This window comes from Diprion similis, chromosome 6, assembly GCF_021155765.1.
Source record: "Diprion similis isolate iyDipSimi1 chromosome 6, iyDipSimi1.1, whole genome shotgun sequence".
Lineage (NCBI taxonomy): Eukaryota > Metazoa > Arthropoda > Insecta > Hymenoptera > Diprionidae > Diprion > Diprion similis.
Window position 1 is genome coordinate 5,719,398 of NC_060110.1, and position 14,280 is coordinate 5,733,677.

A 14,280-nucleotide genomic window follows, 5' to 3' on the forward strand; every position below is an offset into this window, starting at 1 on the left:
AAAAAATAAAATAAAGAAATTGTCCCTCTTACTCTACACTTTTTCCGTCTCGTTAAAGTGGGGCGCACATCGTGCGCGTAAATATCGATTGAACTTTCCAACAAACGACGATTGGGCCTAACAATGAATTCTCCCACCTGTTGCCACTCGTTGTCATAGAGATACGTTTGTTTTCAATTGCATGGCCGGGTTGGCAGTAGCTCGGCAATAGAAGAATATACATCTGTGTTCCGCGACTGTATCTGAACTCTGAACATTGCAATTATGGATAAGAACTGCATCCTGAGTACAGAAAGGTGTGACAAGAAGTCGTCGCAAGTCAGGGGGGAACCGAATATTGGAAACAGAGTTTCTATGTTGACCAAAAAAACTGAGTGCTTAAGGGAATATCGAAGGCTGAAGCTGCAGGAGGATTTTTTGGAAAAGGATCTTGCGTCTACGATAAAACGTATGAAAATTGACACTGATATGATCCATGAAATAACTGAGAACCGGATAAAAACCCTCGATGAAAGGTAAGAGTCCCGGTATCAAATATTTATCTTCTTCAATTTGCTCGCCAAACATTCATTTTCGCACGTTCATCCAGACAGCCAAGCTTGCAGAGACTGGAGTGCACGACCCTCGGTATTCTGAATGAGTTAAAATCGGTGAAATTGATGCTTCAGCAAACTGATCCTTCGGCGATTCGAAATCTAGGTGAGTGTTCGAAGTACAATAAACCTATCCAAAACGAATCCACACTATTAAACATACCGTTACACCTGTAATTTTAGATGTAAGCGATTTCCGTTTGAGGCTAATGAGACTATCAAATCAGATCGAGGTCTTAAAAGGAGTAGAACAAAGTCTCGCCAAACTCGGCGAAGAAGAATCAATGCTCGATTCCGATCAACGAGCATTCGACAGAATAATTTTTGCCGGAAACACGAACGGAGCTCCGAAACAAAGCGGAGAACGGAAGTGCCAGACTCGTTCCGGGGTCAACGATCGGTTCATTGAGCTTGTTGCTCGCACCGGTCACACACAGGGATGGTCCGAAGATGATCATTCCGTGTTCCTCAAGGTAAGGAGGAAATGCGAATCGGTTCCGAACCTTGTAACTGAAATGCGTACGCGACGAGTTCACCTCACAAACGAGCAAGTTATAAACCACGAGGCGTGGTACAAGCTGTACACCGAATTGCGATTGAAACGGAAGAAGGACATCGCCGAGTGGCGATCAAGGCGACAAGACCTCAAACCTAAGGCGAACGGAGAAACTGAGAGAAAAGAATCTTCGTCTTTTCCTTACGGCTGTGCCCCTATGGACGAAAAAGAATCCATTCCTCGATGCAGGAAACTTGATACGAGAGCGAGTATCGCAGAAAAGAAGCAGAAGATCGAGGCATGGAGGGCAGAGAGATCGAGGAAGGCTGCGATGGACGATGAGCAGAAGAAACGTTTAGAGATTGAAAAGGCTGAGAAGGAAAGAAGGCGACGACAGGCTCTGCGAAACGAAGCTAAGACTAAACTTCAAGAGTTCAATGGCCGAGAAATAGCGAGAAAATCGAGATCAGATCCGAACTTGCAGAGAAATGAAAGTCGAACATATGTGAGGTCGGATTCACTGAAATTGTTAAAGTCCTTCAGGTATATATATATATATATATGTTGCCACTTGTTCATTTCATTTTAGTGAGAAACAGTCGATACAACAGTTACCTATATTAGATTTGCCGCTATAATTCACGTAAATTTCTAATTCAGAGAACAGGATGAAAAATTCATACGAAAAAGGCTTAGCTATCTGAAGGCTTCGAAAAAAAGTACCGCTAATCCTGTAGCTACTGATTCAAGGCCTTTAAAGTCAAGTGTCTCCTCGATGGCGACATTATTTTTACCAACGAAAGTCTGGGAGCAAAGATGCAAACTGGAACAGAAGACGGATGAATCCTTTGGCAAAATCAATTACATCAAAGATATCCAAAAGTTGTTAGTACGGATCAATACTAGTGAGATTTGTTCCTTTTCTTTTGTTCCAAATTTAATTTTATCCTTTTTTTCAGAGGTCCTCCACGATGAAAATGCTACCGATGACTTATTGTAATGTGATACGATCTGAGATAACGTATATATGTATATTACAGTACCCACATATCGAAATTTCATGCCTTTGGTATAAAAGTTCTCGTATTTGTATAATATGTTGACATATGTGTTTATTTTCTCTCGTACGAACGGAATATTTTTTCTTTCAGCCGATTTACATAATAAGTTATGAGTAAGGGCGACCGATTCTTGTCCATAACAATTTTAGTTATACTCGGTTTCATAAGATTTAATAACTACCTATATTGTGTCGATATAACGTATACAATAATAATAATAATAATAATAATAGTAAAGTATGCAATAAAAGGAAAGAAACGCTAATGAAAATCACGCAGCTGGTAAATTGTTGTGGGTAACATATTAACGCCGTTTCGACTTTACTCAAATATATAATATACTTTCTATTTACCTTTTGTTTATTTTATTCATCTTTTTTTTTTTCCTTTTAATTATGATTACCAAATACAAAAACATAGGTGCTATGTGATAATGTTATAATACAAGAGTGTCATCATATTATATTGGACACAATCGCTCTAGTCTGGGCAGCAACATTCTGTACAACGTAATGCGAAAACAGCTCATTCAAATACTTACGAGTTAGATTCTTATCGGTAAAACTATGTATATACACGTATGCATTTTAGCATATATGTATATATAATAGATTTTTTAGAAGTACCTTCTAGATAACCTTATTAAAACAAATTGTATATATGCATATATAGATACAAATTGTGTATGTATATATGTATACATATATATATATATAAAAGCGAACCGTTCTTCCTCAAGTCTTTTCGTCTGCGCAACTTTTCTCGAGCCAATTTTTTTTTGTCTCTTCCTATCGTGTTTTTTCCTCTTTCTTTTACTGTAGTGCGCAATTCCTTTTATCTATGTACACGCTCGGAAAATGTTTGGAGAATGCTAGCGGATTGTTTGCGATTTGAAAAAAAATATATAAATAAATAGAACATATAAATCAAGTGAATAAAAAATGAAGAGCTCTGATATTCGGACTTTCCCTGGGATTTCTATGGTAATAAATCCCTTATTTTCGTGTAACAAAAATGTTTGTCCAAGTCGAAAGAAAAATATTTGAGTTCCCTCCCGTTTCCCGAGTTTTATAGGCGTATAAAAATCACTGGTAGACAATTTGGCGTTTGAAAGAAAAAAACAAGTAAAAAAAAAATAAAGAGAAAGAAGACAAAATAATTGGCTTGTGAAGATTTTTTTCATTACAAAAATCGACTTGGTTTAATTTCTCGTTTAATTATTTATTCATTGTTTTCTGGTTTTTTTTTTTGTTTTTTTTTTCTTTCTTTCTTCGGAGCATCGCAAATCTATCGCATATAATAATATATATATATATATATAACGTTAATCTACACACGTACAAAACTTACTATACTGAGAAAACATTGAAACGGATCAAATAGCATTCGTTTGACAAACTGTGCTGCGGTGATTCTAATAATTATTACAATTGTTAGGGTTCGTCAAATACTTGACACCGGAATGGATTGTGTAAATCCATCGAGATTTCAAATACTTTTCGCAAAACTGCTACCACCGCCGCATAATTTGTCACGAAAATCAAATAAAAATAACCCTATATACGCGAAGTTTTATGTACACATATTACAAATAACTCTTTATTTATTGTATCATATATGTATAGATTAATGCATTTACTACATATTCTCTTTCTTTAAGAAATGAGATTTGCCTATTATACACGAGAATAGTTTTACCCCATAGTCTCTCATCGCACAGTTAAGTTCACAAGTACGATTTTTAAATAAGAGAGAGACAGAGACAGAGTGGATTATGTGGTGTGCATGTTTCTTTTTTCGATTCATGAAACAAGCTTTCAGTTTAATATTTATAGTCCCACATTTAGGTTGGTCCTTTCAAAGAAAACCAATATGAATATTACAATGTCAATGTCCCTTTTTTTCGCTTTTATCATTTTATTTGTTAATTTTCATATTTGTTACTATTATTATTGTTGTTGTTTTTTGTTATTACTATTACTATTATTATTATCATTATTATTTTTATTGTTATTGTTATTATTATCATTATTATTTACATAAAAATCTTATTGAAATGAATCTAGTAACGAGACTATTGTACTTTGGATCTCGGAGAAAAACTTGGCTCGGAATATTCCGTCGTGATGGTTTTGACGAGAAACGAAAAATAATCTCAATGTATCGGATAAAAAATATTTCTCCTACCAAAGCCAATCAGTGGATGAGATCGAGAGAATAAATAGCAATGTTGTATATCTAAGGGAAAAAAAAAACATAAAAAAAGAACGCGCCTATTAAGAATGCTTGCGTGCAAAAGGTTTCCAAAAAGAAAAGTGTACTAAAATAAAATTGCATCCGAGCAAAGCTATTCCCCCTGCAATTCGTGTGGAATTTTTGTTTCTTCCTTTCTTGCATTACACAGTGTAGGTACAAACGATTCATTAGTATGATAAATTCTTTGCTTCCGTAACTTGACCATTAGAAAGAACAGATGATTACGTTGTAATTCATTTTTTTTTTTTTTTTTTTCGAAAATAGTCCCATCATATTATGATAATTTTTTATTTATTTATTTTCATCCGCACCCATTTTTCGCTGGGTCAAACCTTTTTCATGTCACATGTTTAGCACGTCGTCGCACACTTGTGTCCTATTGCACACTAAATACGAAAAAAGCAAGAGATTAAAAAATAAAATAGAAAAAAAAAAAAAATATCCTGGCATGAAAAATGCCTCCGAAAATGAGTGTCAGGGATAATAATAGTAATAATAAAAAATAATACAAAGAAAAGAAAAAAAATCCCACAAAACACGCCTCTGGCGTGTCGACGTTTTTCGATAAATGAGAAGAATGATTGTTTAGTATTTAGTATGTATATATAGATAATTTAGTTATTTACACTCGTTTTTCACACTAGAAAATCAGGGTCACTATAGTCCTCAGCACTTTCGCTACTGTCTGAAATTCTTCTCCTTTTTTTCTTCTTGTGCTTTTTAACCTTTTCCGTTTTATGGGTACGATGCTGTTTCCTGTGCTCCTTGTTTTCGCTGTGGGGGTGTATGGTTAGTTTAGGTACACGTGGGGTGGTTGCCGCAGCTGGTGGAGCTGCGGGGATTGAAGTAACAGAGTTAACCTGGACCGCAGGATTACTCGTGTTAATCTGATTCACATTTAGCTGTCTGTTCATAGAGTGAGTGGGTGTGGCGTGAATGTCCGCAACACCTGGTAATCTACCGGTAGCAGCAGTTGGATCAACTTGATTGGCTTTTTGTAAAGCGTCAGGGTTTCCCCCCTCCTCATCGGGTTCCTCAGGATCAAACTTGAGCATCAATTGCTTGAAGTCAAGGTATTCTTTTATCAACTTTTTTTTACCACTTTCGTCCAGTTCATCGTTATTTGTACCATCTTTCAGTTTCTGTAGCGTTGCTTTAGGCCGGAAGTGGAGGTTATTTTTTCTACTGACAGCTTTTTCGTAGACCTTTGCAGATTCTGAAGGTGAATACTGTCCAATTTTAGCATCCGTGAAACCATAAAGATCTTTGAGGTGCTGCCTCAGAGTGAGCAGCAATAAAAAACCTTGACTAGCCGTTATGTACTCCCTGAGTAATGTCGTGTCTTCCGGTAACCTTGCCATTATCGTTTCCTCATCTTCTTCGTCATCCTCTTCATCCTCAATATTCGGTAAAACTGGAATTGCCAGTGGTTCTCCATCAGGGCCAAATTTCATAAGCGAGGGATGCTCCTGATGTTGCTGCTCCTGTGTTTGCTGGGGATGAATCTCTTTAGGCAACAGCGCCTCTTTGAAAGACTGCAGGAGATTTGTGCCGGACATTGAAATGATGATGTCGATATTGTGAATGATAAACAATGGCTCATCTTGAACCTGGTAAGTGAAGTAGGACAAATTGTCTGCCAGATAAAGCATTTGGGACAAGCTCGTTTTAGCACTTTCGTCAAACTGCTTAAGGAAAGAGAGAACAATCGCCCTCCGTTGCTGCTTGGTATTCCTAAGTATGGTGTACAAAAAACCATTGAGCGCAGATGGAAATTCCCCCTCCTTTATCCTCATCCCTCTAACGGTCTCGTCGTTTTGCAGTATCTTCTGAAGCCGGTAGCTCAGCCTGATTCCAAACTGTGACTTCATATGTATGAAGCCTGGGTATTTCTTCTCTATGTCTTGAAGTTGTTTGTCAGCACTGTGACTTACCATCTTCTCGCAATCCGTACTCATGCAAATTAGGTACGGAACTATTTGTACAGGATGTACGAGACCCTGGGCCAATATCAGTTGAATTACTTTCAGAGCAGCGTGCCGCACAGATACATTTATATGAAGGAAAGATTCCAGTATCTCTTTTAGGTACAACTGGATTACTGTACTCGCCATACCTGACGAAACGTCACCCATTTCCTTGAGGTTCTCTTGCTTGGACAGCTTAGCCCATTCCTGATCCTGTTTTATCATTCGCTTTTCTTCCTCCTGCAGATATACTTCAATATTGTTGAGGACCTGTGACCGCATGTTGATGGGTGCATTTTCGGAAGTGAGTAGATGGTGGTAAAGTTCCTTGAGCTCGGGTGTCATCATGAATTCGTAGTGCCTGATGCACAACGAGCCGATGGCCGAAAGTGTGAAAAACCGTATGTCGTCGTTGTCCTGATGCACAAAGTAGCTCAGCGTCTCAAAAACCTGGTCCTTTATATTCTCTGGTAGTCCCTCTGTTACTTCCTTATCAGTGAAGTTAAAATGCCTGAGCAAAAGTCCGACAGTGAACAATGCGCGTCTAAAAAATGGCCTGTTCTTCTGTAGAATTGGATTGGCACGATTTTTCTCATACAACGACTTGTAGTCGGTCAAATGTCCATAATATTTCTTGAAGCAATCGCGTATCAGCTTGAAGTTCCTGGTTACATTGTTTACTATAGATCCCAGGCAAGAAAGGCAACTTGCAACGACAGACTTATCATGGAGAAGAATCAGTTTGACAGAATCCTCTTCAAGCTGAGCCAGAAACGTTTCGCTGGGATGTTCCATCAGTGGAACGACAAGCTCCAATGTGTGAGCGACACTGCTTATTATCTGATAGTCACCCTGGGTCTGGCATTTTAAACTGAGATAGGGCTGTAATGTTATAGCATGGTTGACGAGAAGCTGTGGTCTTATTTTTGCAAACAAATATAGGGTAGTTAGACAGGCTACTAGCCTTTGCGATGAGCCCTTCTTCTCAATTTTCTCAGCATCGTCAAGGCCCGTTTCTTCAAGTCTTAATACATTCTCGATAAGACAATCAACGATCTGCTTGCAGGCAGTCAGCAGCGCCTTGGGCGGCTCAGTCATTGTCTTTGTGCTGTCCTCTTTGTCCTCTTTAGGCTTGAACAGACTCACCAGGAGCTGCTCAAACCACTCGAGTCCCATGTCCTTGCTAGCAGTAACGACGTCTGTGATGTTCATCACCTTTCTCAGCAGTGCCTCGGAATCTACGATGGGTCGTTCCTTGACAGGAGTGAACCACATGTTCTGAAACACTTCCATGACCAATTTTCTTATTCCCTCTTCGTCGTTAACCCTTCTGATCATCTTGACGCATATTTCCGGTATTTTGGGAAAATTCGGGCACTCCATACATATATCCTTGAGTATCTTGATGACACGCTTTCGCACGCTGACCCCAGTGTCAAGAATTCGCGTGGAGAGCATATCATAGTATTTGTCAATCAGCTCTGGCCTACTTAGGACAAATTTACCAACGAGATCGACAGCTGCTTCACGAACAGACGTCGATAGGTCAAAAAACGAGTGTTTTACACCAAGCTGCATGTCAACTCTGGCCAATACACTCGAGTCAGCCTCGACAATCATTGTAAGGCATTTCATCGCCTTGGTGCGAATGGCGATAGAGGATTCAGTCAGAACGTGAAGTATCTGCTTGAGATAGCGATCAAAACTTTGTGAGAAGGGCCGCTTCGATGCAAGGTACTGTGATATCAATTCTGCAGACTTATAGTCGATATAAGTCTGTAGTATATCACTTTTAGCGGTGGAATGACTGTATGGTCGTATCTTATTTATAATTAATTTCTTTTTCAGTTCAATGAGCCGATATGACTCTGAGTTTTTCTGTTCATTGTTGTCATTCTCATCTGCATCACACTCGTTCTCATCCGATTCACTTTCCTCGTCGCTGCTGAGATGCCTATTTTTCTTTCTTGACTTTTTCTTCTGCATCTTTTTTGTTGGCGTATTTTTTATCTGGCCAACACGAGATTTTTCAACTACCGTATCTCTGTACCATTGAGCTAGGTAAAAGTGCCTTGCATATCCCAGAGCAGCGTCGTTCGTTCCATTCACTGCAAGATAGTCGATCAGCACTCTTTGCAGAAATATCGTTCTTTCTTCGTCTTCACTGATCCCAACAATGTCCTTATCCTTGGTCACCTCGTAGTCAGTGTCTTTCTGCTGTTCAGTCTTTATGTCTTTTACTATCTGATCAATCGTTGACAGTTTACAGTGCGAGTTTACAGCATCCCTGCGCAGTCTGGCAGCCACAACACCAAGGTATTCGATTGATGCTATCCTGAGCGACATGTCAGATCCTTTATTGGAAAAATGGCTGACAAGCAAATTTCCCAGAAGACTAAGGAGCAGTTCAGCGGCAGGCCATTCAGGTTTGTTAACAGTCGCCAGCAGATCCTGTACAAAGTTTTCGAACAACGGTCTGTAGTCAATTTCTTCGCCTTTGCTTCCACATTTGTTGAGGAACACGTTCAAAAAATTTCCAGCTGTTCTCGTTGCAGTTTCGTACTTATTGAGTATGAGAACGTCAATGTCAACCTGGTGGGATTTCTTTTCTTTTTCTTCACTCTTTTCATCGTCATCTCTCGCCTGTTTATCACGTGGCATTAAACTCTCTGGTAGAACTACGACACATTGAATTAGCTGAAGAACCAAAGCAGTAAGCATTTGTATATAATCTTCAGAGTTCAGTCGGTAAGTCCTAAGACTTCTTTTACTGCTTGGCAGGCGTGCTATTGAGGCCAAAATATCGTCAAGTAGCAATCGCCTGTGTTTCTCATACTTCGTGAAAATAACTGTCACAAGTTTCAGGGCACTCAGCTGTAGCTCACTCACAGATTCGACAAAGAATGGAGCAACACCCAGGGTAGAGGCATGTAGCACACTTGTGTCGGTCAAAACCTGGATGCTGAGGAGTTCGGCGAGAAGACCGACAAGTACGTGCATTTTATTATAAACTCCAAGGATACTTTTTTCCCTTACTTCTTTAGTATGGGCTCGTTTTTTTCTACCACTAGCATTAAAGTTTTCTGTTTTGTTTTTAGAGTCTATTCTATAGACAGGGTCAAACGAAGGATAAATTGTGTTCTGTAGCTGAAATTTCATAAACAAAACAATTCTGTCTATAACATCCTCAAGGTAAACGTGCTTAGACATATTCTGTGACGTCATGATGTAGAGAGCGGTAAGTGACGCATCAACTGCGCGCTGTACCCTCTCCATAGCGAGTTCCATCCAGAGGCGACTCTCATCTATGTCATCATCTGGATCAGCAAGTGGCGAGACTCTAGCGCCGTCGCGGATGTTCTTCTCCAATATGTTGAGAAGTCTGACCAAGCGGTCAGGTGGGATGGACTCCATAGCCCCAAGACCTTTGAGCTTGGCAGCTTCGCTGCATAAATCGTGAAGTTGATATTTAGATATGAGCATTTCAGGGGCTACGTCGCCGTCATCGTCAAGGTCAGCTGTTGCTGCAGCATCTTCGGTGTTCTCAAATATCGCGTCGATAGTTCTGTTGAATCTCTGATACGTGTTAGTGTCCATAAGCTCCTCAACGCTGAGTTTATGCAGTACTGGAACTAATTTTCTTTCTACTTTCCTGATTTTAGGTTTCGTTGGCGAGTTTGGTTCTTCGTCCTCTCTGTAATCGTCATCATCATCTACTATTCTTCTGCGTCTTCTTTGGGACTTGTCCTCCCCCTTTTTTCGCTCTGCTCTTTCTTTTTCTTTCTGAACCTGTCTCTCCCTGGCTCGTGCCTTGAAGTGCTTGTTGTTCCTGCCTATTTCCTCTTCGCTTTCCGAATCACTCTTCACTTCGTTGTTGCCTCCCATAATGCCCATTTTTGCTGCAAGGTTCGGAGATTTCTCTGCAAAAGCGCTGAGGCTCTTCTGCATCAGAGCTTGATCGGCCAGTGACAATCTTTTTAACATAACAATAGGCTCTTTCATTTTTTCCACTGGCGTGGCTGCCAGTGGCAATGTTGCTTGGCCCACTTCGCTCTTGGTAAGGTTATTATTTTGAATGTTCGAAGGGTTTAGCGTTCTGTGTGGTGAGCTGTAAGTTTCGTTTGCTTCATTTATTGTCGGGTTAGGATTGGTGTGAACTGGGAGTTGCTGCAAATTATGAATGACATCCCGGACTGGCATTTGTACAGGATTCCGCCTCTCGTCCAAATCGTGCGATATGGGTAATTGGACATCCGGAAGGCCAGTGACTGGATCCAGAATAAACTGTTGATTATCCTGAACACTGTTATTGACATTATCAATTTGGTGGGATTCTAAGGGACGGGTTAGCTGCTGATTTAGTACAGGATCGTAAATATTTTGTTGCACGTTCATACTATGATGATGTGAAGGGATTCCAGTGTGCATTGGCGAAGTACCATGTATATTGTGCTGAGGCGTAAGACCACCAACGTGATGCTGAGGTGTGATGTTGCCCAGAGACGTAATTGCGCTATTAGGTGAGCTGAGGTGAGCCGGGGAGTAAATATTTTGCTGCGGGTTCATCTGGGATATTGGATTCACACAGTTGACGTCTTCCTGCATATGTTGTGGCGTCGTCGATGCCCTGGTTTGTTCTGTGATGACTGTGGCTCTCGGAGAAGGTGAGGGAACGGCGAATGGTGACATTTGTGAAAGATCGGCGTGGTTCTGCGGCGCAATACTCATCCGAGGATGCTGTGGCTGGGCCACCGCTCCTGGCGGTGGCAAGACGATGCGTGCAGCAGCCGGATGAGCAGGACTGCCCTGAGGAGTGTGGCGCGACCCTGATGGGCTCGAATAAGATGGTGAAAACTGTCCGTAACTGGCTGGTGACTGATTGGGGTGCATCAGCGAAGTATTCTGGGTTGTCCAGTTGCGCGGAGAGTTGTACTGCGGCCCTTTAAACACGTGGGGATTTATCTGAAGTATCGCTTTCAGCAATTCCGGTGTATTTTGCTGGGGATCTATGAGCTGCTCGGTGTTGGCGTAGTGGTCCTTGAGCTCAATGTGGTCCGAGGATGTCTGCGAGAGAGAGAGAATTAACTGAGGCACTAGGTTCTCGTCCCTTGCACTAAGAAGTATCTGGGCCTCCTGCGCCACGCGTGGATGAAACAAAAGCGATTTATTTGTCAGAGTCTGCGGTAGCGGCGTTGGCAAAGGCATTTCTGGTAACAAGTCAGTCAGACTTGCTATGCCCGCAAGGGTAGTTATCGGTACGCTCGGTATAACCCCATTCATTTTGGCTAGGATTTGTTCTGGCATTACAGCCCTGACGGTAATTTTTTTTCTCTGTTATTTTTTGTTCGTTTTTGCTTCCACCCCAATATCAATTATTCCAAATCCTCTGAATAGCTCACCTCAGAGATGGATCGCGTTAAAACTAAACGATTCTCGGCTCTGCTATATCCGCGTCTCTGCCGTTTCGATACTGTAGATGCAGCACCGGAATACCAACTTTCGACGGAGCACTATATACAAGCGCACTATCAATCAATATTATCTTTGAGTCTTCAAACTTTCTACCAAGCTTGGGAACCCAACAAAGTCTCTCTAAGTTCCCATTGCTGCTGTCACTAAGAAGTCAGCCAAATTTAGATGACGCTCTAGGGTCCTGCAACAGTCGATTCATGTTTGAAGTGTGGCCCGTTACTACCTGCAACAATTTAATGTAAATTAAATTTACATTTTTTGCTGAACAACGTAGATAATTATTAATTAACGTGCGAGTTGATGTTCATTGTAATGTGACAGAGAAATGATTAATTTATCATTTTACCGTTGTCGTAATTTTGCAGGGCACCGAAGTTATGATCTTGAAATAATTGGAAAATCTGAAATGTGTAAAAAAAGAACTACATAATTGAAATCGAAAACAAGAAAAGAAACATGCAAAATAAATAATACCAAGTAAAAAATAATTTTGGTCAACTAAATGAATGAACTGTGATATAAATAAACAATAACTATAGACGATGGTATCAGCGCATACAAATATGTGCATTAAATCAAGAAGAGTCATCAAGTTATCGCAGTAACTGGTTGAGAGCAGTAGGTGATAACATTGCATAACAAACATGGTTAAAAATGATCGAAGATGCTGTGGTATTTGCACCAATTTCTGTTGTTATTTGTAATATTGCACAAGAATTAACGTGAAATAATCGCGCCAAAGTTAGTCTGACATATTGAGGGGGGAGAGCTGAGGGAGTTATTCAATTTTTGAATGAAAACAACACTAGTTTTGAAAGTTATGAAAAGTCAGGTTCGATACGCGAAGCTAGGTTTGATTATCAAATGCATGATATTTCTCTTACCAAGCAATACCGATGATTATTTATACGCTGGAATGCGCCGTGGCCAATACCGTTTTGGCGGGATGCTGGAGTATTTTCTTTAATCGAAAATAATACGGCGTGATGATATTACAGGGTGCCGATCCTTCACGTCCATCGGTGTCTCAGTTAGTTGAGCGAAAAGACTTTTTCTCGCAGCGAAATATCCACTCAATTGTCATCCGCGGCTGTGGCCTACATGATTCACTTAGGCCTCAAGTCATATCGTAACAAAACAGAGCGGAATCAACACCATGCACTTGTCACTCTCATTTCGCGAGACACCTTGTACTTATTTAGAATGCGGGGGTGATTATTTATAAGGATTATTTTATTTACGGGGTATGAATACCAAGAAAATAGACACAAAGGCGTCCATTTTGATCACCAGCGAGTTGGCGGAAGTGGCGTAGTAGGCATAAGGCATCAATGTATAATGGCAGAACACCCAGGTTACGTTTTACCGGCTGGCGTATGTCAGTACACAACGTTGCATTCTTCAGCATCATCCCATCCTATGAAATTAATTACGCGTCTAATATTTATACGACATACGCTAAGTGAACTGTGGTCAAACAATTTTCTCTTTTCTGGATGATAATAAACCCTACCTCACATACTCAATGGTTGTATATGGTTTCATTTCACCATTCGCACCTATCTACGAGCTGCATAGTCTATGCTCGTGTACGCGTACGTTGGCGTAACGTCATACATACGACACGTAACTAACGTATTATCAAATAAAAACCATTCCATCGTAATTTGTTATAAAAATTGTACCTATCGAGCTATCTGTACATCAACTCGTCGAATCGTAATATCACTGGATCTAAATTTTATGTGAAAAATCCACTTACTTCATCACTCTGCCTTTATACCCGTATCTATTGAAATGTTGCTTTCCATTTGTATCTATTATAGATGCATATGAAGACGCTACATATGTAATAATAAAAATATGTCATACAACATATATTCTTGTAAAGCATGCATATTGCACTTGCTTGTCAATGCCAGCAAAACATTGCGCTGTGACGACATTGTCGTGCAGAAGCTAAAAAATAAGGCCAAAGAATGAGAGCGTCGTGACATCGTTAACGGCTAACTAAATTTAGTTAGTCAGGTCCCCGACATGTCGAAGATGGCACATTCCTGAAAAGGAGATAGCGGTAAGAAATAATAAGAAGATGGAGAGTTATATAACCTCCGTCAACGAGTCAAGTTTTCAATTCAAATATTCTCTGTTTTGAAATCTCGAAACGCCACCTATAGGCAAGAATATGTGTCATCGGTCTCAAAGGCTGGAATTTCGTGAGCAGCCAGAAGCAGCAGCAGCATTTCCCACCATCCAAGCTTTCTGATTGGTTGATTAACCTAACCTAACCTTAGTCGTCCAATTAGAATGCTTGGTTGGTAGAAAATGTTGCTGCTCATGAAATTCTACCCATAAGGTCATATTTCGACCATAGACTCCGACCATCTTCTGCTTAATTTCGTGAGCCTAGTCTATGCCGTGTTCGACAGGAAAAA

At 40.3% G+C, this 14,280-nt stretch overlaps 2 protein-coding genes across 3 annotated transcripts; one reads left to right on the forward strand and one right to left on the reverse strand.

The window, feature by feature from the left end:
• Positions 1 to 264: 264 nt before the first annotated feature.
• LOC124407519 (coiled-coil domain-containing protein 112-like) lies at positions 265 to 3,042 on the forward strand. Its single transcript, XM_046883749.1, has 5 exons — positions 265 to 515; positions 590 to 699; positions 777 to 1,632; positions 1,750 to 1,974; positions 2,049 to 3,042. Exons 1-5 carry the CDS (start codon positions 265 to 267, stop codon positions 2,062 to 2,064), a joined length of 1,458 nt encoding a protein of 485 aa, XP_046739705.1. The 3' UTR covers positions 2,065 to 3,042.
• A 378-nt stretch (positions 3,043 to 3,420) lies between these two features.
• LOC124407514 (nipped-B-like protein) lies at positions 3,421 to 13,342 on the reverse strand. Of its 2 annotated transcripts, XM_046883732.1 has the most exons (3): positions 12,730 to 13,342; positions 12,192 to 12,246; positions 3,421 to 12,068 (listed from the first exon to the last, which is right to left on the reverse strand). In XM_046883732.1, the coding sequence occupies exon 3, from the start codon at positions 11,675 to 11,677 to the stop codon at positions 5,042 to 5,044; it is 6,636 nt and encodes a 2,211-aa protein (XP_046739688.1). In that variant the 5' UTR covers positions 11,678 to 12,068; positions 12,192 to 12,246; positions 12,730 to 13,342; the 3' UTR covers positions 3,421 to 5,041. The 2 variants fall into 2 exon arrangements, with proteins under 2 accessions (XP_046739688.1, XP_046739687.1); XM_046883731.1 differs by lacking the exon at positions 12,192 to 12,246.
• Between the last annotated feature and the right edge of the window lie 938 nt (positions 13,343 to 14,280).